Source organism: Dryas octopetala, chromosome 9 (assembly GCF_963921425.1).
Source record: "Dryas octopetala chromosome 9, drDryOcto1.1, whole genome shotgun sequence".
Lineage (NCBI taxonomy): Eukaryota > Viridiplantae > Streptophyta > Magnoliopsida > Rosales > Rosaceae > Dryas > Dryas octopetala.
Genome location: NC_141374.1, coordinates 12,695,391 through 12,722,350, shown reverse-complemented (window position 1 = coordinate 12,722,350; position 26,960 = coordinate 12,695,391). Strand labels below are relative to the sequence as shown.

The window sequence follows — 26,960 nt, the reverse complement described above, 5'->3', positions numbered from 1 at the left end:
GAGATCTCAAGTCGTTCCTTGAGAATTTCAGTTCGTACCTCGAGGTATTTTAAATGCTTATACCCTTGATGCATTTCATATTGTACCAAGTGACATTCCAAGTCATGTTTTGACGTTTTTCATGTCAAACCCTAGAGTTTCTCAAGTCGTTATTTAGGGCAACTTTAGCCATTCCTTAAGGCATCTCAAGTCGTTTATTGAAAATTTCAGTTCGTATCTCGAGATATTTTAAATTTTAATATCCTTGGTGCATTTCAAATTGTATCTAGTGATATTCAAAGTCATGTTTTGATGTTTTCCATGTTATACCCTAGAGTTTCTCAAGTCGTTCCTTAGGGCATCTTAAGTCGTTCATTAAGGCATTTCAAGTCGTTTCTTGAGAATTTCAGTTCGTACCTCGAAGTATTTTAAATGTTTATACCCTTGGTACATTTCAAATTGTACCTAATGACATTCAAAGTCATGTTTTGACGCTTCCCAAGTCATACCCTAGAGAATCTCAAGTCGTTCCTTAGGGCATCTCAAGTCGTCCCTTGAAAATTTCAGTTCGTACCTCGAGGGATATTAATGTTAATATCCTTGGTGCATTACAAAATGTACCTAATGACATTACAAGTCATGTTTTGACGCTTTCCTAATCAAACCCTAAAGTTTCACAAGCCGTTCTTTAGGGCATCTGTAGTTGTTTCTTAGGGCATCTTAAGTCATTGGTTGAAAATTTCAGTTCGTAACTCGAGAGATTTTAAATGTTTATACCATTAGTGCATTTCAAATTGTACCTAATGACATTCTAAGTCATGTTTTGACGGTTCCCAAGTCATACCCTAAAGTTTCTCAAATCGTTTCTTAGAGCATCTCAAGTCGTTCCTTAAGGCATCACAAGTCGTTCATTGAGAATTTTAGTTCGTACCTCGAGGTATTTTAAATTTTAATACTCTTGGTGCATTTCAAATTGTATTTAGTGATATTCAAAGTCATGTTTTGACGTTTTTCATGATATACCCTATAGTTTCTCAAGTCGTTCTTTAGGGCATCTTAAGTCGTTCCTTAGGGCATCCCAAGTCATTTATTGAGAATTTCAGTTCGTACCTCGAGGTATTTTAAATGTTAATACCCTCGGTGCATTTTAAATTATATCTAGTGACATTCAAAGTCATGTTTTAACAATTTTCATGTCATACCTTAGAGTTACTCAAGTCGTTCCTTAGGGCATCTCAAGTCGTTCCTTAAGGCATACTAAGTCGTTCTTTGAGAATTTCAGTTCGTACCTTGATATATTTTAAATGTTTATACCCTTGGTGCATTTCAAATTGTACCTAGTGACATTCCAAGTCATGCTTTGACGTTTTTCATGTCATACCCAAGAGTTTTTCAAGTCATTCCCTATGACATCTCAAGTCGTTCCTTAGAGCATCTCAAGTTGTTTCTTGAGAATTTCAGTTCCTACCTAAAAGGATATTAATGTTTATACCCTTGGTATATTTCAAATTGTACCTAGTGACATTACAAGTTATGTTTTGACGATTCTCAAGTCAAACCCTAGAGTTTTTTAAGTCTTTCCTTAGGGTATCTCTAGTCGTTCCTTAGAGCATCCCAAGTCGTTCGTTTAAAATTTCAGTTCGTAATTCGAGAGATTTTAAATTTTTATACCCATGGTGCATTTCAAATTGTACCTAGTGACATTCCAAGTCAAATTTTAACGTTTCCCAAGTCATACCCTAGAGTTTCTCAAGTCGTTTCTTAGGGCATTTCAAGTCATTTTTTGATAATTTTAGTTCGTACCTCGAGGTATTTTAAATGTTTATACCCTTGGTGCATTTCAAATTGTATCTAGTGACCTTCAAAGTCATGTTTTGACGTTTTCCATGTCATACCCTAGAGTTTCTTAAGTCGTTCTGTATGGCATCTCAAGTCATTCCTTAGAGGCATCCCAAGTCGTTCCTTGAGAATTTCAGTTCGTACCTCGAGGTATTTTAAATGTTTATACCCCTTGGTGCATTTCAAATTGTACCAAGTGACATTCCAAGTCATGTGTTGACGTTTAACATATATACCCTAAAGTTTCTCAAGTCGTTTCTTCGAGCATCTTAAATCTTTCTCTAAAACATCTCAAGTCGTTCATTGAGAATTTCAGTTCGTATTTCGATGTACTTTAAATTTTAATACCCTTGGTGCATTTCAAATTGTATCAACTGACATTCAATGTTATGTTTTGACGTTTTCCATGTTATATCATAGAGTTTCTCAAGTTGTTTCTTTGGGCATCCGAAATCGTTCCTTAAAAATTTCAGTTCCTACCTCGAGAGATATTAATGTTTATATCGTTAATGCATTTCAAATTGTACCTAGTGACATTACAAGTCAATTCCTAGAGTTTCTCAAGTCATTCCTTAGAGTATCTCAAATCGTTCCTTAGAGCATCCTAAGTCGTTCTTTTGGCTATAACAAGTCGTTCCTTGAGAATTTAAGTTCGTACCTAAACAGATATTAATGTTTATACCCTTAGTGCATTTCAAATTGTACCTAGTGACATTACAAGTCATGTTTTGACGCTTCCCAAGTCAAACCCTAGAGTATCTCCAGTCGTTCCTTAGAGTATCTCCAGTCGTTCCTTAGGGCATCCCAAGTCGTTCGTTTAAAATTTCAGTTCTTAATTTGGGGGATTTTAAATTTTTATAGCTTTGGTGCATTTCAAATTGTATCTAGTGACATTCCAAGTTATGTTTTGACGCTTCCCAAATCATACTCTAGAGTTTCTCAAGTCGTTCCTTAGGGCATTTCAAGTCGTTACTTGAAAATTTCAGTTCGTACCTCGAGGTATTTTAAATGTTTATACCCTTGGTGCATTTCAAATTGTAACTAGTGACATTCAAAGTCATGTTTTGACGTTTCTCAAGTCGTACCCAAGAGTTTCTCAAGTAGTTCCTTAGGGCATTTCAAGTCGTTCCTTGAGAATTTCAGTTCGTACCTTGAGGTATTTTAAATGTTTATACCTTTGGTGCATTTCAAGTTGTAACTAGTGACATTCAAAGTCATGTTTTGACACTTCCCAAGTCATACCCTGGAGTTTCTCAAGTCGTTCCTTAGTGCATCTCAAGTCTTTCTTAAGGGCATCTCAAGTCGTTCCTAAGTGCATCTTAAGTCGTTACTTAGGGCATCTTTAGTCGTTTCTTAAGGCATCTCAAGTCGTTCATTGAAAATTTCAGTTCGTAACTCGAGGATTTTAAATATTTATACCCTTTGTGCATTTCAAATTGTACCTAATGACATTCCAAGTCATGTTTTGACCGTTCCCAAGTCATATCCTAGAGTTTCTTAAGTCGTTCCTTAGGGCATTCTAAGTCGTTCCTAAAAAATTTCAATTCGTATATCGAGCTTGTTTAATTGTTTATACCCTTGGTGCATTTTAAATTGTACCTAGTCACATTCAAAGTCATGTTTAGACGTTTTCCATGTTATACTTTAGAGTTTTTCAAGTCGTTCCTTAGGGCATCTTAAGTCGTTCCTTAAGGCATCCCAAGTCGTTCATTGAGAATTTTAGTTCATACCTCGATGTATTTTAAATGTTAATACCGTGGGTGCATTTCAAATTATACCTAGTCACATTCAAAATCATATTTTGACATTTTCCATGTCATACCTTACAGTTTCTCAAGTCGTTTCTTAGGGCATCTCAAGTCGTTCCTTAAGGAATCTCAAGTCGTTATTTGAGAATTTCAGTTTGTACCTCGAGGTATTTTAAATGTTAATACCCTTGGTGCATTTCAAATTGTACCTAGTGACATTCAAAGTTATGTTTTGACATTTTCTATGTCATATCCTATAGTTTCTCAAGTCGTTCCTTATAGCATATCAAGTCGTTCCTTAAGGCATCACAAGTCTTTTTTTGAGAATTTCAATTCGAACCTCGAGGTATTTTAAATGTTTATACTCTTTGTGCATTCCAAATTGTATCAAGTGACATTCCAAGTCATGTTTTGACGTTTTCAATGTCATACCCCCAAAGTTTCTTAAGTCGTTTCTTAAGGCATCTTAAGTCATTTCTTAAGGCATCCCAAGTCGTTTATTGAGAATTTCAGTTCGTACCTCGAGGTATTTTAAATTTTAATACCCTTGGTGCATTTCAAATTGTACCTAGTGACATTCAAAGTCATGTTTTGATGTTTTCCATATTATATTCTAGAGTTTCTCAAGTTGTTTCTTAAGGCATCTGAAATCGTTTCTTAAGAATTTCAGTTCGTACCTCGAGAGATATTAATGTTTATATCCTTAATGCATTTCAAATTGTACCTAATGACTTTACAAGTCATACTCTAGAGTTTCTCAAGTCGTTCCTTATGGTATCTCAAGTCATTCCTTATGGTATCTCAAGTCGTTCCCGCATCTCAAGTTGTTCCTTTTGTATACCAAGTCGTTCCTTGAGAATTTCAATTCGTACCTCGGCGGACATTAATGTTTATACCCTTAATTGATGCATTTCAAATTGTACTTAATGACATTCTAAGTCATGTTTTGACATTTTCCAAGTCATACACTAGAGTTTTTCAATTCGTTCTTTAGGGAATCTTAAGTCGTTCCTTGAGAATTTCAGTTCGTATCTCGAGGGATATTAATGTTTATACCCTTAGTGCATTTCAAATTATATCTAGTAATATTTCAAGTCATGTTTTGACGTTTTCCATGTCATACTCTAGAGTTTCTTAAGTCGTTCCTTACGGCATCTCGAGTCGTTCCATAAGGCATCTCAAGTCATTCCTTGAGAATTTCAGTTCTTAGCTCGAGGTAATTTTAAATATTTATACCATTGATGCATTTCAAATTATACACAGTGACATTCCAAGTTATGTTTTGACATTTTCCATGTCATACCTTAAAATTTCTCATGTCATTCCTTAGGGCATCTTAAGTCGTTCATTAAGGCATCCCAAGTCATTCATTGAGAATATCAGTTTGTAACTCGAGATATTTTAAATTTTAATACCCTTGGTGATTTCAAATTGTACATAGTGACATTCAAAGTCATGTTTTGACGTTTTCCATGTTATACCCTAGAGTTTCTCAAGTCGTTCCTTACGGTATCTCGAGTCGTTCCATAAGGCATCTCAAGTCATTCCTTGAGAATTTCAGTTCTTAGCTCGAGGTAATTTTAAATATTTATACTCTTGATGCATTTCAAATTATACACAGTGACATTCCAAGTCATGTTTTGACATTTTCCATGTCATACCTTAAAGTTTTTCATGTCATTCTTTAGGGCATCTTAAGTCGTTCATTAAGGCATCCCAAGTCGTTCATTGAGAATATCAGTTCGTAACTCGAGGTATTTTAAATTTTAATATCCTTGGTGATTTCAAATTGTACATAGTGACATTCAAAGTCATGTTTTGACGTTTTCCATGTTACACCCTAGAGTTTCTCAAGTCGTTCCTTAGGGCATTTCATGTTGTACCTAGTGACATTCAAAGTCATGTTTTGACGCTTCTCAAGTCATACCCTAAAGTTTCTCAAGTCGTTCATTAGGGCATTTCAAGTCGTTCCTGGAGAATTTCAGTTTATAACTCGAGGTATTTTAAATGTTTATACCCTTGATGCATTTCAAATTGTATTTAATGACATTCAAAATCATGTTTTGACGTTTTCCATGTTATACCTAAAATTAATACACAATGCGCTTTTGTAACAGTTAGATTTACTGTCTACTTAGATAGCTACTTTTTTCTAAGAATGATAGTTAGATTTACCGTTTACTTTTACAACTTTTTTTTTTGGTTAAGGATGATGAGTAGATAGCTAAATATTTTGCGATTTTTTACTTTTTTTTTAAAATAATATTAAATAAATTAAATATACAAAGAGAAAACACAAAGATCCTCAAATGTTTTAGTGAGCAAAATAGGCTTTTTTACACTTTGCCTACTTGAACTTTGCACTCAATCTTATTTTACCACCTAAAAAAAAAAATTATGTCAATTTATCACATGAATTAAAAATTTATTGCAATGTACCACCTAACCCACATTCCGTTATAACTTATGTTTAAAAAGTCATGTGCCGCGCACATGACCCTCTTTTCAAAGGTTCTTTCATCATTTTATGCCCAAAGAGGATTTCTCCATCCCTAACCTTTCTCCTCTCCTTCTTGGGCATGATAAATCTGTTTTCTCCTCCTTTCTAGCATTCTCTCTCTAAAACCCCAAATTTGAACTTCTCCTCCATCTATTCCAACACTCATAGATCCATTAAAACCCAAAAATCTCTTGACATGGTGATCGGTCCTCAAGAAAGTTCAAAATTAATCACTCTCTATTCCTTTTTCCTTCTTAGATTAATACCCCAGAATTTAGTTTCTCTCTTTTTCAATGGCTTCTAAGAAAGATAGAGAAATTGAATTCATGTAGTTCTTAGATTAATACCCTGAAAAACCTTGGCTGCCATCAATTAATATACAAATTCAATCCTCTCTCTTTATCAAAAAAAGAAAAAATAATGAAGTACCACTTTTCATATATTACAATGATAGAAGAAATGGTTGTAAGTGGACTCTTTTATTGTTGCATTTCGGTTTGATTGAAATATCTTGATCTATATGTTTCAATTCTACAAGCTCAATTTTTTTGCTGGGCTACCAATGTTTTTATTAATAATTAATGTTTACATTGATAAAAAGTTTTTCTTTTTTCTTTGGGTCAGAGAACATTGAGACCAAGTTAGACTAGAGATTTATATTTAGAAATGTAAATCCTTACCTCCAGTATCTAGTCGAAGGCATAAGGAACAAACAAATACGTTTTAAAATTCATAGTCGAAGGCATCTGTTTCAATAATTCATGGTAGTTCAAGGCGGTGGGGAGCTGGTATTGGCAGATTTGCCATGCCTAAGAAGGAGAGGAGAAAGCTTAGGGATGGAGAAACCTTTTTGGGCATAAAATGATGAAAAAATCCTTAAAAAGAAAGTCATGTGCGCGGCACATGATTTTTTTTAACAGAAGTTATGACGGAATGAAGGTCAGGTGATACATTATGATAAATTTTTAATTCAGGTGTTACATTTACACAATTTTTTTTTTTTTTTGTAGTAAAGTGAGATTGAATGCAAAATTCGGATAAAGTGTTAAAAAAAAAAAAAAAAAAAAAAAAAAAACCTTATATTAGTGACCAGAAAGTACAATCAGAATGACTAATTTGTCCTTGAGCAACTAAAACTATAACGAACTGTACCATAAAAGACCGGGAACAAACCTAGAACCGCCATTGCTCTCCTCAACTCATCAGCTCACATTCTCAGACAGACAACCTTCGACTGTCTCTTTCTCTTTCACTCTCTCCCTCGTACGGTCAAAATCTCAATACTTCTCTGACAATCATGGAAACCAAAATCTAATCAGATTCAAGATCCACTGCCCTCAAGATTCTGTCAGGGTTTTATTAGGGTTTAAAGATTTCATTTCTCCCCTAATTTATTGAAATCTGTTCTATAGAGGTAGGTATTCATACACAGCCATATACATACATATACATCAATGGCTTACCGGCGAAGCCTCTCGACCGGAGCGAGTTGTATAGCTCGGCGAAACCAGCACCATCCGTCCATCACTCACATTCTCCGCGACGACGACGACCGCAAGCACGACGTCATTTCAGAACACGTTTCGTCGCCTAAGTTGAATCAGTTTCTCAACCAGAAGCGGTTTTTCGGGAGCAATTTGAGCGGAGTATCTGGTTTTGGCGGTTTTGCTCAAGATAGTAGGAGGATTTCGAATGCTCGGCTTTCGTCCCCTTCTGGGTTCGCGTTCTCTCGGTACATGTCGACGGCGATTGGCGAAGGTTCCGATAAGATTGAGCTGATGAATGATGTATCGGGGGTTGTTCTATCGGACACGACGGTGGTGGACGTGGCTTCTCAACTGCCGGCGGTGAACGAAGTGGCGATTGCGGCGGCAGATTCATTCTTACCGGTTAAGGGCTTGCAGTACTTCATTGAATTTGTGCATACTAGTCTTGGCTTCAACTGGTTAGAAGTTATTTGCATTTTTTTTTAATTAAATTGTTATTTTCGGTGTGATTTTATTGTTAGGCTCTATGAAAATAAAGAAACCCATGTAAAAGGTAGGGACTTGTAGGAAAATGGCTGAGGCCAATCTTTGAATTTGTTCTGGACATGATTAAATGGAAACAAAATTCATTCGTTTTAGTTGATTTTCTAAAGTTGTTTCTTATTGAGCGAATAGATTTAGCAGCATTTAGTGGGTATGATGGATTTTGATATTGCGTTACATTATGGAAGTATTTTATTCTGTTTGATGCTTATTTCAGGTGGGCTTCCATAGCGGTAACAACTCTTTTGATCCGAACTTGCACAGTTCCACTTTTAATTAATCAACTTAAAGCAACCTCAAAACTCACTGTAAGTTTTGTTGTTGTTGATGCATTTCTTCTAAACTTTTATTCAATTACATCAAGCATGCCAACCAGTTCCTGCTGCTCTCTTTCTTCCACTTTGTGTGAAGTCTCTCAGTGATTTTTTGTAGTTGCGAACTTTAAGTGACTATTCTCATAGCAAGTGTTTGCTTTCCTCTCCTAGACTAGTTCTTCTCTTGACTTGTGTGCTTTCTGCAGCTCCTAAAGCCTCATCTGGAGGAACTTAGGCAAGAGATGAATGAGAAGGTATAATGCTTGATTCTTGTTATGATACCACTTATTAACTTACAAATGATACCAGTATGTTTTAATACATGAATTAGTCTCTCCTACACAGGACATCTCTGTGGTTTTTAATTGGGAAAAGTTATCTGGTTTTAAAAACACAGCCTTCACTTATCCTGTCATAAGTAACCCATCCACTCTTTTATGCATAATGTATGATTAACTACAAGTTTCTTTTCTCTTTTCTTTTTTTTGGGGCGGGGGTTGATATATCTAATGTCTCTGCTTTAAGAACTAACTAGTTGCATTTTCAACACAACAAGGTCACCTTTGCAAGAGCAATCTCTTTCTGCTATTATAGACACTATTTTTGTTGTGGTTGTCTATTTTCTACCTGATCATGTCAATTTCTCTCATGAATGTAATAGGATGGTAGATGCTTTAAGAAATGACTCTTTCCACTAGGAAACTTAAGAGAACACCATCCAGGCTTGAAGTAGGGATGAGCATGAATTCTTTTACTTAGATGTCCCCATGGGGGATTTAGAAAACCTTCAAGCATGTTTATCAATGTTCTTTCCTCTTTTTTCAGAGTATGGATCCCGCAGCAGTGGCTGAAGGACAAAAGAAAGTTCAGGAGCTATTTAATAAGTAAGCAACTTTTTCTTGGTGGCAGTAAGAGGAATCTAAACCAATTTTTTTTTTTTTTTGGTCTCTTATGTGTATTGCATGTGGTTATAATAGAGCTTGGACAGAGGTATATAAAATGGTTGGAACATAAGCATCTAATATAAATAAAACATTCTATTGTACAAATTCTCTGTTGTGCTTCCCAACTATAAACTATGTTGACTGGCGGTGCGAACCCTTTTGTGTCATTCCACCTTACTAGTGTATATTATAATTTAACAAATGAAATATGACATCCAGTGCAATTGTGTCCTGGGAAAAAAACTTCTTGTTTACTTATCCATTTTCTTCTTATGAATTGGTTTCGCATCATGATATGTATATACATATACAGTCCGTCTCTAAAATGGACATCCGCAAGATGTTAGCAGCGCCCCTAGTAATCGGAAGTGCAAATATGTTTAGCTCCGATAGCTGGGCACCTGGTTTGTCGGTTTGAAATTAGGTTTTAACTATGCCCAAAATTGCAGAGTTAAAACCTACATCAAACCTCCACAAGCGATTCTACACCCTAGGAAAAAAAGGGCGGTCATCCGCTCTTGAGATTTTATTTTTTAAGTATTTCTGCAAGTACCAATTCTCCCCTATGGCAAGTCTTCTTTTTCTTGAGCATTTTCATTTTGTTGTTTTGATTTGGGCATTGCAGACATGGCGTCAGTCTATTCACTCCACTCAAGGGACTCTTGATTCAAGGTCCTGTCTTTGTCAGCTTTTTCCTCGCCGTAAGATCTCTCTCTTAACATCTTCCAACTGATAAAGTCTGATTTTAGATTTGGTCTTTGGATGTCTCAAGATAGCCTTGTTTTTGTTTGGCAGGTAACAAACATGGCAGAGAAAGTGCCATCCTTTAAAAGTGGTGGCGCCTACTGGTTTCTTGATCTGACAACTCCAGATAGTATGTACATTTTTCCAGTTTTGGCAGCATTGACATTCTTACTAACCGTGGAGGTAGCCAACTGCAATGTTTTCTTCTTTTCTGTTCCATTTATGAGCTCTTTGTTATTTATTTTTCTTCTTTGGGGTGGGAAGGTTGCAATCAGATGCGTCAGAAACTCTGGTATACCAATGTAGGAATTAAAATATTTACTTTTGTTCTTTAGTGCAATTTGCAAGAAGGTATGGAGGGAAATTCTGCTGCTGGCACCATGAAAAATGTTTCAAGAGGCCTTGCTGTTCTTACAGTTCCTTTTACCATGAGCTTTCCAAAGGTAAGCTAATTTGTAGTTGCTTGTGCTATATATTCTATATGAGCTTCTCTCCTGTCATTTCTAGAATAGATGTGAATAAGTCTTCCACTGTCAAGCCAATGGCTTTGGGCCTAATGGCGCCTCCTCCTTAATAACCAGGGTGGAGGCTGACTTCCAGGGTTCAATTCCCAAGAGGTGCATGTGTAATTTGCCAGGTCTTGCACTGTCAATTTTTGTTCCTCAAAGCATCTTGCACTGTTCATTGTTCTGCATGATGTGGCTCTGTGGAGGTTCATATCTTGATAAGTATATGGACCTTTTCAGTCATTATAAATATTGTTTTGCTTATTCTTTGTGTGAAACTATCTAGATAAGTATATGGACCTTTTTGTTCCTTTTTTTTTTTTTAAAAAGAAAAAATAATGATAGTTACCTGCACAGAAATAAGAAAGGTGATTAAATTTTGTTTTTAAGTATGTTTTCTTGTTTTGGGTTTGTTTCACTTTTATGTTATCAACCAAACTCACATGAAGAGAAAGTTTATCATATACTTGGAAGACAGGCTGATGATTAATTTTACTTGGTCTATATTATATCTGCAGGCTATATTTTGTTACTGGGTTACATCCAACTTGTTTTCGCTCATGTATGGACTGGGTGAGTACTTTTAGATTATGTTTTATGAACAATGGAGCCCTCTCTGTCTCTGTCTCTCTCTCCTTTTTCCTCATCCTTTATATTGTTAGGAAAGTTGAAGCTGTTCTAGTGATATGATGTGCACATTATATATGCAGCTTCAGAGTTTCAATGAATACCTTGTCTTATTATCCTGAAAGTTCGGTGCACTTTTACCCTAATAAATTGGTTCTGCATTTTGATTTCAGTGCTTAAATATCCTGGGGTGAAGAAGGCCTTGGGTCTTCCTGAGATGCCTAGTACTGCTCCTGCTCCACAAGCATCACAACCTGCATTTTCGCTGTTTCCAGCACTGAAACGACCCACTGCAATGACTCAAGAACCTACCTCATCATCTGTTGAACCATCAAAGATTCTAGACAGAGGAATATCATCGGCATCAGATCTTAGTCAAAGGATTAGAAGTTTAGAGAAACAAGTGAAGGGAAAAAAGAAAAACAAGAGGAGGTAGGGAATATATTAGTTTTACAAGTTCAACCATCAAACATGACCATTGATGAGGAGGTTTCCTTGCTTTATAGTTTTAACATTATATTCTTTAAACTGGTGACTCATTGTTTCACCTAATGAGATTAAAACTATCAGTGCTTATAATTTTTGCCTAAAAAGTTAAGACAATTTTGAAGAAGTATTTGAGTTTGAGGTTTTTTGTATGTTACTCTGCATGAATTCACAAGTTCACTTGCATTGTAAAATAAAATAAAATTATAGATTTCTTTTCTCATGTGAAATGTCTAAATGCATTATGATTTGTATGATTCAATGGTTTCTTGGAACTTGGGGAATTTGTGTTAGCAGTCTCTGCTTTTCAACAGTTCTTTATGATGTCTGATTTGTCCTGTTCCCAATGCTGTGGCCCTATGGGGTTTGCAGTATTCTTAATCTAAGCATAACTGAGAAATTAGCTTTGCCAAACTTTTGATTCGAATCAGAATTAGGTGAATTCTTATTAGATTGTGATTTAGATAATCCAAATCAGTAATAAGGTGAGGTTTTATTTGAATGTGATTCAAATAGCTTGGTAACATAACATCAACCATACAATAGTTGAAAGGGTAGAGTGGATGTCAACTGTCAAAGATGTAGTATTTTAGTGATGGAATGAACTGAAAATTAAGAAACTTGGAAAAACAGGAAAAGATAACTGAATTGATTAAACGTTCAGTCATTGCAATAATTAATCAGATGTCATGGTTATCCGTTAGGGACCAAACGATTAGCTATTGACCGAGTCTCAGCTTTAGTATGAAAGAAGAAGAGATTTAATATGAAAGAAGAATAAGTTAATGCTTTATAAGGTTTATTTATTTTTATTTAATTTTTTTTAATTGTGTTATAATATGTATGGATTATAGATTTATATATTTTTTTACAGTAGTGTTAGACATCCCACATTTTTATACCATAATTTCATACCATCTTATGTGGCAACTTACATGGCATTCATGCATTGGACACTAAAAAATAAAAATAAAAATAAAAATAAAAAATTTTGTCCAATAAAATAATAACACGTAAGATGGTATAAAAATATGGTATAAGAATGTGGTAAATATAGCATTATTCATTTTTTTAAGTGTATTTGTTTCATTCAACTCTCTCCATATATCGTGGGATGACCTAAAAGATAATATAAGATATTCTGACAAAAAAAAGTCAAGAGAATACTATTTTGGCAAAAAAAAAAAACTTATTATATTATAATATTGTATTTCCAATATGTCATTGTAGTTTCTAATGATATGTCATAAGACTCTTAATATATCTGTATCAAATTTTTATCATATTAAAGAAAGGAAAAGAAAAAGAACATTTCCCGTGGGTATAAAAATATATATCATAGGAATTTTTTGGGTGTGCAACAATTTATTGGTATAATTAGGGGAGCAGCTTTTTTGGGTATAAATGGTGATCGTATTAATTCACGTACAACAGTTTTATGAATATTTTTCATCCACCTTCTTCATCTGCCTTCTCTCTTCTTTTTCTACCGTCCTAACTCCTAAGGGTAGCTGTACCTTCTCTCTTTTTCTTTTTTTCTACCGTCCTAAAAAGAGCACATAATCTATGCTATAAATGCAACAAAAAATTCTACTATATTTTTCCAATTGTACCCCTCATTAATTTTGTCTGCCTTAATAAACCAGAGATATTAATTAGAATTCTATTAATTTTTTAATTAGTCGCGTTAACCCAAAAATTACTCTATAACTATCTACCATAAATGCTGCAATTTTAGTTCAACAATTAATCAACAAAACAATAATAATGGACAATTTTGGCTGTTTCAACAAGTGATTCGGTGATTGTTGGCCAAAAAAAAAAACAAGTGATTAGGTGATTAGCTATGGACCCAAAAAAGAAACAAGTGATTCGGTATAACCCTACATGTAGGGTGGTCATTGCAATTATGGCAATAAGCCGCTTGCTTGACAAGAAATCCGAATTTAATTAATAACTTGTTAGTTGCTGCAGTCCTGTTAGACTTTAGTGCTGATGGGTGTATGGACATTATTATTATCAATACATTTTTTAATTAATGTCAAGAACGTGAAAGCTTTGAAAAGGTCAGTGATAATCACACCTCTGGTAAATTTATTCAACAATTGTGTTATGTTTTATGTTAATGGTATTGAATAGATCAACTTAGTTATTGGTCACGTACACGATATTTTTTTCAATTTTGTTAGATGAGAACTAAAACAAAGTCATGGCTTGAATTTGGAACCTTAATAGAAAACAAAGTCATTCTATCATTAAATTATTCTAATAACGTAACATACTGATTACCGAAAATGTAAAACAAAGAACACATGATAATTATCGTATTCTCCTCCGGATTGTCAACAAACAATGTCAATGTAATTAAGCATTTTAATAGCTGCAGCCTGCAGGCCTGCAGTTACATTGAAATACTAGAGAAATAATTAAATTTGTGAAACCCAACCATTTTTGTGGTTCTTATTTGGGATTTAATGGCTTCTCTCAACCAATTTTTAGGTTTACCAAATAACTAATGTGATGGTTTCCAAAAATATTTGAATGATAATTAATTTCTTACCTAACTTAATTATAAGAAGCTCTCTTGAGCAATTGATATATATGTTCTCACTGATCTGCTTACAGATATGGAACTTACTTGATTAGTACTAACCAAATTATGCATCACATGCCAGGGTTAGCCCATTCACAAAGATCTTCAAGGTCGCTTTAAGTATTGCACAAGTTTATAAACATTAGCTGTACAACTACATAATCAATTGGTCGGGTGGGGTACAAAACCGTCTTATAAGGCTTCACATTTTTTAGGTGGAGCATGTGCCAGCATTTGACTTGGCACATAGATTATTTATTTTAAACTAATTGATGATGAATGAAAAAAATTAAAAATATTATAATTTTAAAGTTATATTTTACATTCATAGTGTGAGATACTCTCAACATGAATCAAAATGATCAATAAGGTGTTATTTAGAGGTGCTTGCCTCAAAGCACTCACAACCCAATGCACACACATCCTTATCATAAGAAATCCAACATTATTGATACCATAAGGATTCTAAGATTATTGGTAAAAAGAAGTAGAGAAGGCCATCTAAATATGAGGTCTTTTTAGAGATGTTATGGAGAAAGGCCCCTCCTTCATTTCTCCAACCTAATTCTTGAACCCTCCAATTTTATCATTTCTTTTTAAAAGAACCTATTGTTTTTGTCTCCTTTTTTAACCATAATGTAATTCTAGATTCAATAATGCTATTTGTCCCACATTTTTTTTCCCACATTTGTATCCCACCTGATGTGTCATTACTTTACTGGAAGGGTATTTCCTTTTTCTTTTTTAAGTTTTATTTTTTAATTTGTAGTGTCCAATGTATGAATGCCATGTAAGATGGTATGCAATTGTGGTATAAAAATGTGGTAAGTGTAGCATTACTGTTCTAGATTTCATGACATTTTGTATTTTTACCAAATGTAGGAATAGTTACATTTCTTTTCCTTTAAAAAAAATGCATAACAAACAGGCCTTAGAGTATAATATTAATATATTATAATATAAGTTAATTAATAACACCACAAGGTGGTGTGACGGTCATACCAAATTACCAATACCAAATTTAACCTATACCCCTAGGCTTAGGGGCGTAGCCATTAGTTGGCTAACTTGGGCTGTAGCCAGGTGGTCCAAATATTTTTCTTTTAAAAACTTTGTATTTTTATAGTTTAAATAATCTTAGCCTATTTTTATTGGAATTTCTAGCCTACTTTAGTCTTTAGCCTCCATCTTAAACACAAATTTTTTTTTTGCTGATTTAGTTCATTTATTATAATTCAACTCTTTTAAAAGTTTAACCCACCTAAATTTTAAATCTTGGCTTCGCCCCTGCATAGCTCCTCTCACCTTAACCTATAAACTTTTGGCATGAAATTATTATTATCGATCTTTTGCTACATCCTGCATGAAATCTTAAGAAACCTTATTGTATTGTTTGGCTCAAATTGGTATAACCAGATAAGGTCATTTAACATTCTCAAGAAAAAAGATAAGGTATTTTAAGGTTGTCTTTGAATCCACGAATTACTCTTGCTTGCCATGCGAAGGTTTGACTGGAGAGAAAGTAATTTTGTGTTGTGTATAATTTTTCGTTTTCATTTAAATACCATCAAGACGAAAGCGAATGTAACAATTAAAATCCAGAACTAACAAAAATAAAAACAATTAAAAATCCAGGAAAAATTCAAAACACATTCATTATTCCACGCGGACGTATCAAAGCACGACATGTCATCTCGTTTATAAAAAAAAAATAAAAAATAAAAACGCAGGGTATGTCACACGCGTGAGCTTTATGAAGGAAACGTATCAGAGGCAACTAAATCAGACGGTTAGGAAGAAATGAAGATCAAAATGGTCAACCAAATCCGGAAATCACAGCGGTGTTTGGCCGTTGACCAATTGTATAACACACATTATAGCTCCGAGCTCTTTCACAAGTCACAAAACACAACCAAAGCCAAAACCAAAGCGAGTGGTCTCTCTCTCTCTCTCTCTCTCTCTCTCTCAGACTCACTCAGTGAGTCAGTGAGAGTGAGTCGTCTCCGGCTCTACTTGGCCTACAAGTCAAAACCAGCTGCTAGCAGTAGTAGTAGTCTCGTAACCTCAGGTGAATTTACCAAAATAGCCACCCCTGCCACCACCTACTTCCACCTAAATTAATATTTGGCTATTTTTCCACACACATATATATGTATGTATATATGTATATTACTTACTGCTTTTTCTCAGTTTCGCATTCATTGATTCAGATTCGAGAGCGCTGCGATCCGATTGAGATTTGAGAATGGCGGCGAGCAAGTACAAGTATCTGATCGAAGTGGAGAAGGGCAAGGAGGCCAAGGACGGCAGGCCGTCGCTCGGACCTGTTTATCGGAGCATTTTCGCCAAGGATGGTTTTCCGGCTCCTATTCCTGGAATGGAGAGTTGCTGGGATGTTTTCCGGTACTTTCTTTTTATTATTATTCAAAGTTTCTGTTTGGTTGCCGGTAAAACGCAGGAGAACGAAAGAAAATAATAATGAGAGTGAAAGCTTTTTTCTTTTTAAATTAGGAGAAAAAAATTAGTAAAAAAGTCAACTGAGCTGTGTTACTTTGTGTTTATTGGAGTCTGAGTTGCGAGGATTTGGAATTTGAATTTACGAGATAAGAATTTAGTTTTTTTTTTTTAGTGTGGAGTTTCAGAGAATTTTAGTGTAAAATTGTGTATGAATTTGTTTTTGTGGTTGTGAAGTTTTTGGCTTTGACGATTCTTATGCGTGATTAATGCGAATCAGAATGCACTAAATTCAGTTTGGACCAAGCTATAGTGCTACAGTAAAAATTACCTAATTAAGAAGATTTGTAATTTTTTATACTAAAAACTACAAAATGTTTGCTAAGGTACGCGGTGTGTGTGATGTGTGCATGCTCCGTTTTCGATCCAGCTGAAGCTGTAAGCTTAATTGAAGAAGTATGATCCTGGGTCATGCTTGTTTCTGAGTTTTGCTTAGCTCTGGATATGGGGTGGTTCAATTTTTCAATGGCACAGTATAACAAACTCTGATCTAATAGGAAACTGAAAACGAAGTTAATTTATATATGGATTTTTCTTGTTTGATGGTCTGAGTAAGACTTTCTTACTTAATTTGCAGCATGTCAGTGGAGAGAAATCCAGGAAACCCAATGCTTGGTCGTCGGGAGATCATGAATGGGAAGGTATATCATAATTGTAAACAATCTATGTCTATCCTATGCCCTAGCTTTCTTTCTAACTAATTCTTTTGGCTTGTAGCTAATATGTGTAAGTTTTGGTTTTTTTGCAGGCTGGTAAATTTGTGTGGCTTACTTATAAGGAAGTATATGACTTGGTTATAAAAGTTGGAAATGCCTTGCGCAATTGTGGTTTGGAGCAAGTATGTCATTATTTGTCGTCATTGGCTTATTTATTTTGTACTCAATATGTTGGTCAAAGTATTGTCCTGTGCAATTTATGTGTACATAATAATTTAATATATTTATTGCTGATTGCAGGGAGGCAAATGTGGTATATATGGCACCAACTGCCCAGAATGGTTTATGAGCATGGAGGTACCTTGTCTTTTTTCCATTTTCATTTTCCTTTGAAACTTATTCCATTTTTTTTCTCCTTCCTGTCAGTCGTTAGAAAAATGCACGCTTGGTAAAGTAGGTAGGGCCTCCAAATCCTATTTTGTTTTGTTACTTCCCAATCTCAATTGATATGGTCCATGACAGAAAAAAGAAAAAAAAAAAAAAAAAAAAAGTCTTTTTGTGTCCATTATGTATCCTCTAGAATTCTCGAGTAAAGGTTTCTTCCAATTTGTTACATCGGAAACATAATTTTTTCCTTTCCTTCTGTTGGCTGTAGTAGTTGTGGCCTGCTTAAACTTTTTCCACAATCTTAAAATGTTGAAGGGCGCAGAGTTGTATGTAATACTTGAGCACGTAGGAGTTTTCTTGGAACATCCAGAATAATCTTTTTTGTTTGGTATCTCTGTTTATGTGTGCACACTTCTGAATCTTAGCTCATTCTTGTTTGCTTATAATTTTAAATAAATATCCTTTTATCTTGGAAACTTTTACTAATAAGGAAAATCTTATGCAGGCTATCAATGCTCATGGACTCTATTGTGTTCCTTTGTATGACACTCTAGGTAGGCATATATCTCTTCTTTATCATGTAGCCCACCCCAATCAGTTGGGTTCAAGGCTTGATTGATTTGAGTTGAGGTGCATTCACCTTATAGCTCTCTTTCCATGATTTACCATATATCATGTTATATGTTTGCCCTAATTTCTTATATATGGTTTAGGTGCTGCTGCTGTGGAGTTTATCATATGCCATGCTGAAGTTCAAATTGCTTTTGTAGAAGAAAAGAAGATATCTGAGGTACTCTAGTTTTATATTTACAATTGCATTACTGACTAGAGCTTTTATGTGGTACACTGGACAATACTGATGTCATATTATACTTACAATAAAGGTTGAATATTGACAATCACTGCCTAAAAGATGCTAAGTTGGTTGCAATTTGAGAGTTAAAATATTCACGTTACAAATGCTCATTCAAGGTTCTTATTTGTACTGTATATTTGTGCTCTTTCAGCTGTTGAAAACATTTCCTGGGGCTGCAAAATATCTGAAGAGTAAGTTGCATATGTCTCATATTTTTCAAGATTCTTTGTTTATGCGTCTGTTGGTTTCAGTAAGAAATAATTTTTTTTTAATCATGTAGCACTTGTGAGCTTTGGAAAGGTTGCACCTGAACATAAGGAAGCAGTTGAGAAGTATGGGTTGACAATATATTCTTGGGATGAATTTTTGAAACTGGTGGGTTGTTTTTTGGTCTACTAATCCTCTTCTCGTGTAATTAGTTAAATTGGTGAATGAAAGAAATTTATTCAAAAAGAAGAGGACAAACCCTCTACATTGCTAGTATGCAGAAAATAGTTGTGAAATTTCTTATGAAAGTCCTCCTCTTGTACCAATTGAACTCCATTTAGAAGTTGCAAATGATGTAACTCTCTGTGTAGAATTTCCAAACTTCTAATTAAGGTATTTGAAAGATGATCACTGTGTACAATAATTTAGAGATATGTATAATGTGTTCAAGGCAGGTACTTATGGCTGTAATTTTCATGTTTCATGCAGTCATATATTTATACTTTTCCAAAATATCAGCATTGTTCATTTTTATGATTTTAAGTTCTAAATCTATTCATGCAGGGGGATAATAAACATTTTGATCTTCCAGTAAAAAAGAAAAGTGATATCTGTACTATAATGTATACTAGTGGAACAACTGGTGACCCCAAGGGAGTATTGATATCCAATGAGAGCATCATTACTCTTCTAGCTGGGGTGAAGTGCCTGCTAGAGAGTGTAAATGAACGGGTGACTTCCTTTCCATTACGGATCTCATTTTTTGAGAACATGAACTAGTCACTTTCTTTTGTTTTAGGATGCTGACATTTTGCAAAAAAATTTGTTTCTTTTTTGTTCATTGTTAAAGTTGGATGAGAAGGACATATATCTTTCATTTCTTCCTCTTGCACATATCTTCGATCGGGTGATTGAAGAGTTATTTATTTGGACTGGTGCCTCAATAGGGTTTTGGCGTGGGGTGAGTACAATTTCTGGTAGCTCTTCTCTAACCAAATAAATTTTAAATCTGATAATTGCTTATTTATTTTTTTAATCTGGATAATTCCTTATTTCTTAATCTGCAGGATGTCAAATTATTAATTGAAGACATTGGGGAGCTAAAACCGACTATTTTCTGTGCTGTTCCTCGTGTATTAGACAGAATCTACTCAGGTACTGTTAGAATAATCATTCACTTATCTGAGGCTGTTTATGCGTTGATGTAATAATATTATCAAATGAATGGATGACAATTTTACTTCAACTGTTATGCTATATAATTTCTGTGCACATTTCCAGGCTTGACGCAGAAGATTTCATCAGGGGGCTTAATAAAAAAGACAATGTTCAATTTTGCGTATTCATAGTAAGTGCCATTCTTTGCTTCTGATCATGAGTAAAACATAATTTCTTTTGGATTTATCACCTCTTTATTGAGAAAGAAGCTCGAATTTGTGTTTGATCCTAAACCCTTCTTTGCATCTGCTTTCACACTTTGTAAACAAACTATATCTTATTTGCATGTGGATAACTATAGTCTATATACATATATATTTTCTAAAGTATCTTGTCTATTTGTTGTTATGCATATACTGCAACCTGTTTGGAATTTATTGCAAATTTAAGATACCCCTACTTGATATTTAGGCTCTAAGTAGAGATCAGATACTTGTGCTCTTAGTGGCAGTAGATAACAGGATAGTTTTATTACAATCTAATATGTTTTATTGTTGCTGCAGCAAGTATCATAACATGCAAAAGGGGCATACACATGGGGCGGCAGCTCCAATATGTGACAAAGTTGTGTTTAGTAAGGTGGTGAAAATATATATTTCCTTCAACATGCTCTATATGCTATGAACAACAATTGTAACCCAATTCTGTTTACTAGATTGAATCTCATTGATTCTCTGACAACTTCAGGTAAAGCAAGGGTTGGGGGGTAATGTGCGGCTTATTCTGTCTGGAGCTGCTCCTCTTTCTAGTCATGTCGAAACTTACTTACGAGTGGTGGCATGTGCTCATGTTTTACAAGGATATGGTAAGCTTTCTTCTGAAGCTGCTAACGTTTCATATTAGCTAGCTGTCTTCATTTCTATATGGCTTCATTGAATGTTTGTATTGTTATTACATTGATAACCTTTTCCATATCAACGTTACTGTAGGTCTGACAGAAACTTGTGCGGGGACATTTGTCTCACTACCAAATGAACTGTCAATGCTTGGCACAGTGGGTCCTCCAGTTCCAAATGTGGATGTATGTCTAGAATCTGTCCCTGAAATGGGATACGATGCCCTTTCAGACACACCACGTGGAGAAATATGTGTAAGGGGAAAGACCCTGTTTTCAGGGTATTACAAGCGCGAGGACCTCACCAAAGAGGTCATGATCGATGGGTGGTTCCATACAGGTTTGTCCATAGTGATGCATTTCTTAGTCTTCTTTGGCTCTCATATCATTAACTGGCAAAATATTCAACTTTTCCCATAATTATTTTTGCATCAGGGGATATTGGTGAGTGGCAAACTGATGGAAGCTTGAAAATCATTGACCGCAAGAAGAATATTTTCAAGCTTTCACAAGGAGAATATGTTGCTGTTGAAAACTTGGAGAATATTTATGGACTTTTTTCTGATATCGATTCGGTATGTTTTGCTGGTTTCATAATTGTATTTCAGAAAGTTTACTATCATATCTGCTATTGTCTTGTCTGCCTTATTAATTATCAAGTACCCATCATCTTCTAGATATAGTGACTTGCGGGTTCAAGTGACACATACATTAAATGTAATATTTTGCTTTAAAATTTGCCAACTATTTTTGAGAGAGAGAGAGAGAGAGAGAGGTTGCTTTCGTAGTTGTTTCATCTGCTGGAAGCATACTCTCGTCTGATTGTTCTTTAGTTCATTCTCTCAATTGTTTATATGAATTAATACTAGTCTGATAATTTTCAATTTATTCTGTCAATTTTAGATATGGGTTTATGGGAACAGCTTTGAGTCCTTCCTGGTTGCAGTAGTTACTCCTAACAAGCAAGCAGTTGAAAACTGGGCTCAACAAAATGGTATATCTGGTGATTTCAATTCTATTTGTGAAGATACAAGGGTGAAAGAATACATACTTGGAGAGCTCAATAAGATTGCTAAAGAGAAAAAGGTTTCCGCTTTCTCGATTTGAGTGCCTTAAATTTATAGTCATTGGTCTCAGAATCCTTTTTGAGCTTTTGAAAACCTTATGGAGCTTTTTCTGATTCTCGTGTTGTTCTTGGCAGTTGAAAGGTTTTGAGGTTATAAAAGCTGTTCACCTCGACCCAGAACCATTTGACATGGAGCGTGACCTTATCACTCCAACATACAAGAAAAAGAGACCCCAGTTGCTCAAATACTACAAGGTAGCTCCTGTCCTGTCTTTTTCTCTAGGAATATTCTAAATTACCCTTTGTTTTTACTGTGCACATAATGTGAACTTCGTGTTTGACCTCCTTGCACCACTAGGATAATCTAATCTACCCTGGCATGATTTATGCGACAGTCGGTATAATTATGTCATTGTATTGACGGTGATAAAAGATAGTCTTAGTTTAACTATAAGTCACTGTTGCTGGTTGGACTATGTATATCAGATACATCCCTCCGGACCCTCCCTACATGTCATAGACTATTGATGTATGGTATCTGTCTATCTGATATATGGACCTACCAATTCATATGTTCTGTGACTGAGTTGATACATGGTTTGTGTCTGTCTATCCATCATGACACATGAACTAGGATGGGGAAGGCTATAATAGTTGTCAGTTGTTAAATGGATCATCCAAGTGGATAATCTATCTAGATACGATAAACATAAATTCATGTTAATTCCCAAGTCTTGTTACGCAATAGGTTGCTTGTTCCTGGTATCTTCTTTTCTAGTTGTTGATTTATCAGCTTAAGTCTTTATTGCATGGATTACCTCTATGAGTAATTATTAACTATTGGTTACTAGTTTATATATAGAAAGATATGTTAATGTTCATGAAAGTGCTGACTGGAAATTTTTGGTGCGCAGGATGTCATTGATAACATGTACAAGAGTGCAAACAAGCCCAAGGCCTGAAAGATATATACCTAGAACCCCGAAGGCTTCCTTTGGCAAACTCTATTCTGGTTTATTTTTGTTTTATATTTTATTTTTCTTGTGACTGTACATATCCTTATTTGTGCACACCTGATAATTTATTTTGTGTACTGAATATGCGTACTGTAGAAAATCACAGATACGTGTTCATGGAAATGATACTCAGACTTTAGTGTTCTCTTGACCACTTTGGTAATTAACTGCCTATTGGAGCTTGCTTTGGTTTGTTTTCCCCGGCCCTTTGCGATAATTACAGTTTGTACTAGCACAAGATTCTTGCCGGTGGACGACCCCCAGCATGGGCGGGTGGGGGTGAGGCTGTTAGTCTTTGATTTCTTTTTAGTCGCGGAGTGTCTGGTTACAGGCTCTATTATATTGATCCACATCAATCCTAAACAAAAAAGTCCTCAAAACTGAGTACCCACATATTTCCCTTTAATTATTTAGTTTTCTCCTTTCTCTTTAATTCTGATGGATACTCCAGTGGCATTTTGGTTCCATTGAAATCTGCTTACAAGTACCTTAACTGATGATTCAGGAAATTTTCTTAGAGATCCACATGCATAAACAAAAAAACGTTTAATAGATACAATGGATATAACAATGTTTATTTAGTTTTTAGACAAAGTGCATTAAGTATTAGATATGACTACACAAGTAGAGCATGGAGGAAAGAGCTAGAACTAATCTTAGATGGAATGGTAGGAGATGTGCCAGTTGAATCCGATAAGTGTGTTATCGTGTTAGGTATTACAGTGACTCAATCATGAAGAGCTGCAAGGGATACAGACGAGAATCGCATTGCAAGTAGCTCCTCTCTGCTATACTTCAGTCTTTGATCTGGTTCATAAAATTTAAAAATGAAGTTAGATGCCGCATATAAAATGCTGCTGCCAGAGAATATGTTTTATGCAAATCCTACCTAAAAAACATGGCAACATGGGAGCTTTTTCATGCTTCTGATTTGCTTGTGAAGTCTTAATAGTTGATCGTGAAGAAGATGCATTCTTAGAAACAAACTGGCTTGACTGAAAGATATGAACAAATTCATGCCTTACTTCAATTTGAGGATGAGTTTTACCAAAGGATATGATAGCATCCTCAGTTAAGAGCCAACAACCCCTCAGGTCCATCAATCTTAGAGTTTCTGGGGGTTTAAATGAACTGAGCCCAGAGTTTGTCAGAACACCATCACTAATGCGAAGATTTTTAAGCTTTGGTATAGATGACGTGTAGTCAAGGGAGATGTCTGTCAGAGAAGCACTTTTAAGAGATAAATGGCTCAACTCCTGGAACCTTGTTAAAGGGTATAGAGCTGCATCCATAACTTGCGTATCTACCAAATTCAACCTTTTCAAATGCCTGAGCCTTTGAAGTGCTGACAGCGAGAGGAATGGATCTAGCTCAGGCTCAACCTGGTGAATGACACCTGAGCAAAGAAAAACACATAATTATGTATAACCCTGGTATTATGAATACAGTAATAATTTCCTGGAGCTGAAAACTGCTAATTTTTTTTGTCTGCAGTGGGCAAGAAAATCATTGCACCCAAGACCGCTAACTAGATGCGAAAGACTGAATAATTGAAGCCTATTTACTACCAGATTGTTCAATCCCTCCCTCCTTCCAATCATTGCATAATGATACAAAAAACCATAGCTGTAGCATTTGTATTAAAAATCCATACCTTTTATGTTTGTATTGCTCAGGTCAATAACCCTCAGCGAAGGCATCATGCTGATATATGAAATGGCAACATCATCAACTGATGTGTGAGATATTGACAAAACCTCAAGATTGGAAACATGTCCGGTTAAATTTCCAACTCCAGCAGAGCTTATTCTGGTGTTGTTAAGATTTAGATACTTCAAATTAACTCCAATACATGCAATCAGTTCAAGAGAATCATCTCCTATCATGCTAGAGCCGAGATCCAAGTGTTCCAGAGCTTTTAAATTAGATAAGAAGCAGAATCTGTGAAGCGAAGAGTTGGACACGTCCAAAAAGGTTAAAAAACTTGTTTCAATGTAATGGAAGGCTTCACACTCATCGCCAAATGTAGCTCCAGAAACAATAAGCTTGGCTAAAGGAGCTTTACCATTATCTCCTTCAAGTAGAGAATTAATTTTACAATTACTCAGGTTTAGGCACTCAAGGGATGGCAAGTTTGGCAACTTTGTGACACTGGTCCAAGCTAGGTTGAGGAAACTAAGTTTAGGGAATAATTGAAGAAGAGCAGCAGCTTTGTCAGATATTTTACTCCCCCAAAGGTCAAGGTACTGCAGTTTAGTAAGTACCTAAGGAAAACATTACAAAACTTAGTTGAGAATTGAAATGGCAAGAGTGAACTGAATGTAATATCCAGAAGACAAATCATAAAAATGCAGCTTGAAAACATTGAACGAAATTAAAATACCATATATAGTTTCAACAAGCAGATAACTATACTGTAAAGCAAAGGAAAACAAATTAATTTCAGCTGCCAAGATATTGGACCAAATTCCAGAGTCCAAACCACATGAAATATCCTACAGCAGTTTCAACCAAATAAAAATGTTTACAACTCTCGTGTCTATACTTCTGGGACAGACTACGACGAGCAAATAGTTAAAAGAAAAAGAAGTTCAATTGTTAAATAATATTCATGAGGTCCACCAATCTTGACAAAGAAATTTGAATCCAAACTTGATTTCATATAACATTTGCCACAGTCAAGTGTTGAGAACAACAATCAAGCAATGCATCAAAAACATGTGCAAGTGCAAATAACTGAAAACTGGATTACCTGGAGAGAATTCAGAGCTAGATCAGTGACAGGCAAACCACCCAAGTCCAGGACAGACAAATTTCCAAGTGAAGAGAGAAGCATAACCCCATCAGCAGACACACCCGTTTCGGAAATGCATAACTTTTCCAAAGTTGTAATCGATACAAGATGCCTAATGGCAGCATCCGTAACCTTGGAGCATCTGGAAAGGTCCAACTCCCTCAAACTCACCATTCCTAAAAAAACCCAGTAAGCACTGGAAAATGTAAGACCTTCTCCGAAACACTTCTTAACCCACAAAGCATTTTCCAAAGCAGAAGACTATACGCTAGCATACATGATCATTAAATCAATGTTCTGATGAAAAAGCAAATTTCTGGTGGCTATAGCAATTACCTGTAATAGCCCAAAGACCAGAGCTTGTGAGTCTACGGCAATCAGAAACATTTAGAGATTGCAGGTAACGAAAGGCTCCTATGTATGCCATCCATTCAGCATCCACAGAGTTCTCGCCTCTCAGATCAATCTCCTCCACGCTATGTTTGAACACTCTGCACCACATGCCATGCCACACCCATTTCATTTCAATACGCAAACAATCGAAATTTGTAAAATCGAACAATTGGGTTTAAGAGTTTTCTTAGATTGGACCCAAGTTTCTCGGGAAACAAACAAACAAGCAAACTGGGAAGAGGGCATAATAAACAAACGTACTCGAGCAAGGAAGGGAAGAGGAGACGGCGAGAGATGAGGCGGCGAAGGAGAGAGTTGGCGAGCTGAGAAGGCAAGCGCTCCAGAGTCCGTCTCTGCCTCCGCCATTTCTCTACGGTGTCTTTGCTTTCGCACGCGGCTTGTAAGCAGAGCTCCACCAATTCGCTCGCCATATCTCTGGTTGTTCTTTGCCTTCTGTATTGATTGTGTTTAATTCTGCGATGTGAATGCGTCTCAGGTCAATGAAGCTCTTAAACAGTTAAAGTGGAAAATCATGGATTATTTTAATAATTTGAGTGCTTAGGCTGCTTTTGTTTTTCCGATTTGGTGTTCCAATGCTGGTTTGGGACACAAGGAAACATAGATTGTTTACAGAAATAAACAAAAAATGATGAGATAACGGGTCAAGTCAACATTAGCACGATTTATGTTATTTAGGTGTATAGAGGA

General features: G+C 35.4%; 3 protein-coding genes across 4 annotated transcripts; 2 read left to right on the top strand and 1 right to left on the bottom strand.

Annotated features, from left to right (window-relative positions):
- Window positions 1–7,238: 7,238 nt before the first annotated feature.
- Window positions 7,239–11,940, top strand: LOC147274247 (mitochondrial inner membrane protein OXA1-like). The gene is made up of 9 exons (XM_086257104.1): window positions 7,239–8,011; window positions 8,314–8,404; window positions 8,617–8,664; window positions 9,236–9,294; window positions 9,980–10,055; window positions 10,150–10,281; window positions 10,434–10,541; window positions 11,123–11,177; window positions 11,405–11,940. The coding sequence occupies exons 1-9, from the start codon at window positions 7,521–7,523 to the stop codon at window positions 11,665–11,667; spliced, it is 1,323 nt and encodes a 440-aa protein (XP_086113230.1). The 5' UTR covers window positions 7,239–7,520; the 3' UTR covers window positions 11,668–11,940.
- Window positions 11,941–16,230: 4,290 nt separating this feature from the next.
- LACS4 (AMP-dependent synthetase and ligase family protein) lies at window positions 16,231–23,247 on the top strand. Its single transcript, XM_086255972.1, has 20 exons — window positions 16,231–16,378; window positions 16,521–16,713; window positions 17,402–17,465; window positions 17,573–17,662; window positions 17,781–17,837; window positions 18,373–18,421; window positions 18,581–18,657; window positions 18,875–18,914; window positions 19,004–19,098; window positions 19,495–19,662; window positions 19,781–19,891; window positions 19,998–20,085; window positions 20,212–20,278; window positions 20,652–20,727; window positions 20,836–20,953; window positions 21,078–21,323; window positions 21,419–21,558; window positions 21,887–22,069; window positions 22,185–22,304; window positions 22,964–23,247. Exons 2-20 carry the CDS (start codon window positions 16,556–16,558, stop codon window positions 23,009–23,011), a joined length of 1,995 nt encoding a protein of 664 aa, XP_086112098.1. The 5' UTR covers window positions 16,231–16,378; window positions 16,521–16,555; the 3' UTR covers window positions 23,012–23,247.
- A 349-nt stretch (window positions 23,248–23,596) lies between these two features.
- On the bottom strand, window positions 23,597–26,885 carry LOC147274245 (Leucine-rich repeat (LRR) family protein). 2 transcript variants are annotated; one of them, XM_086255974.1, is made up of 6 exons: window positions 26,514–26,885; window positions 26,196–26,350; window positions 25,818–26,035; window positions 24,720–25,329; window positions 24,086–24,461; window positions 23,597–23,872 (listed from the first exon to the last, which is right to left on the bottom strand). In XM_086255974.1, the coding sequence occupies exons 1-6, from the start codon at window positions 26,681–26,683 to the stop codon at window positions 23,854–23,856; spliced, it is 1,548 nt and encodes a 515-aa protein (XP_086112100.1). In that variant the 5' UTR covers window positions 26,684–26,885; the 3' UTR covers window positions 23,597–23,853. The 2 variants fall into 2 exon arrangements, with proteins under 2 accessions (XP_086112100.1, XP_086112099.1); XM_086255973.1 differs by having other exon boundaries at window positions 23,955–24,461; window positions 26,514–26,882.
- Between the last annotated feature and the right edge of the window lie 75 nt (window positions 26,886–26,960).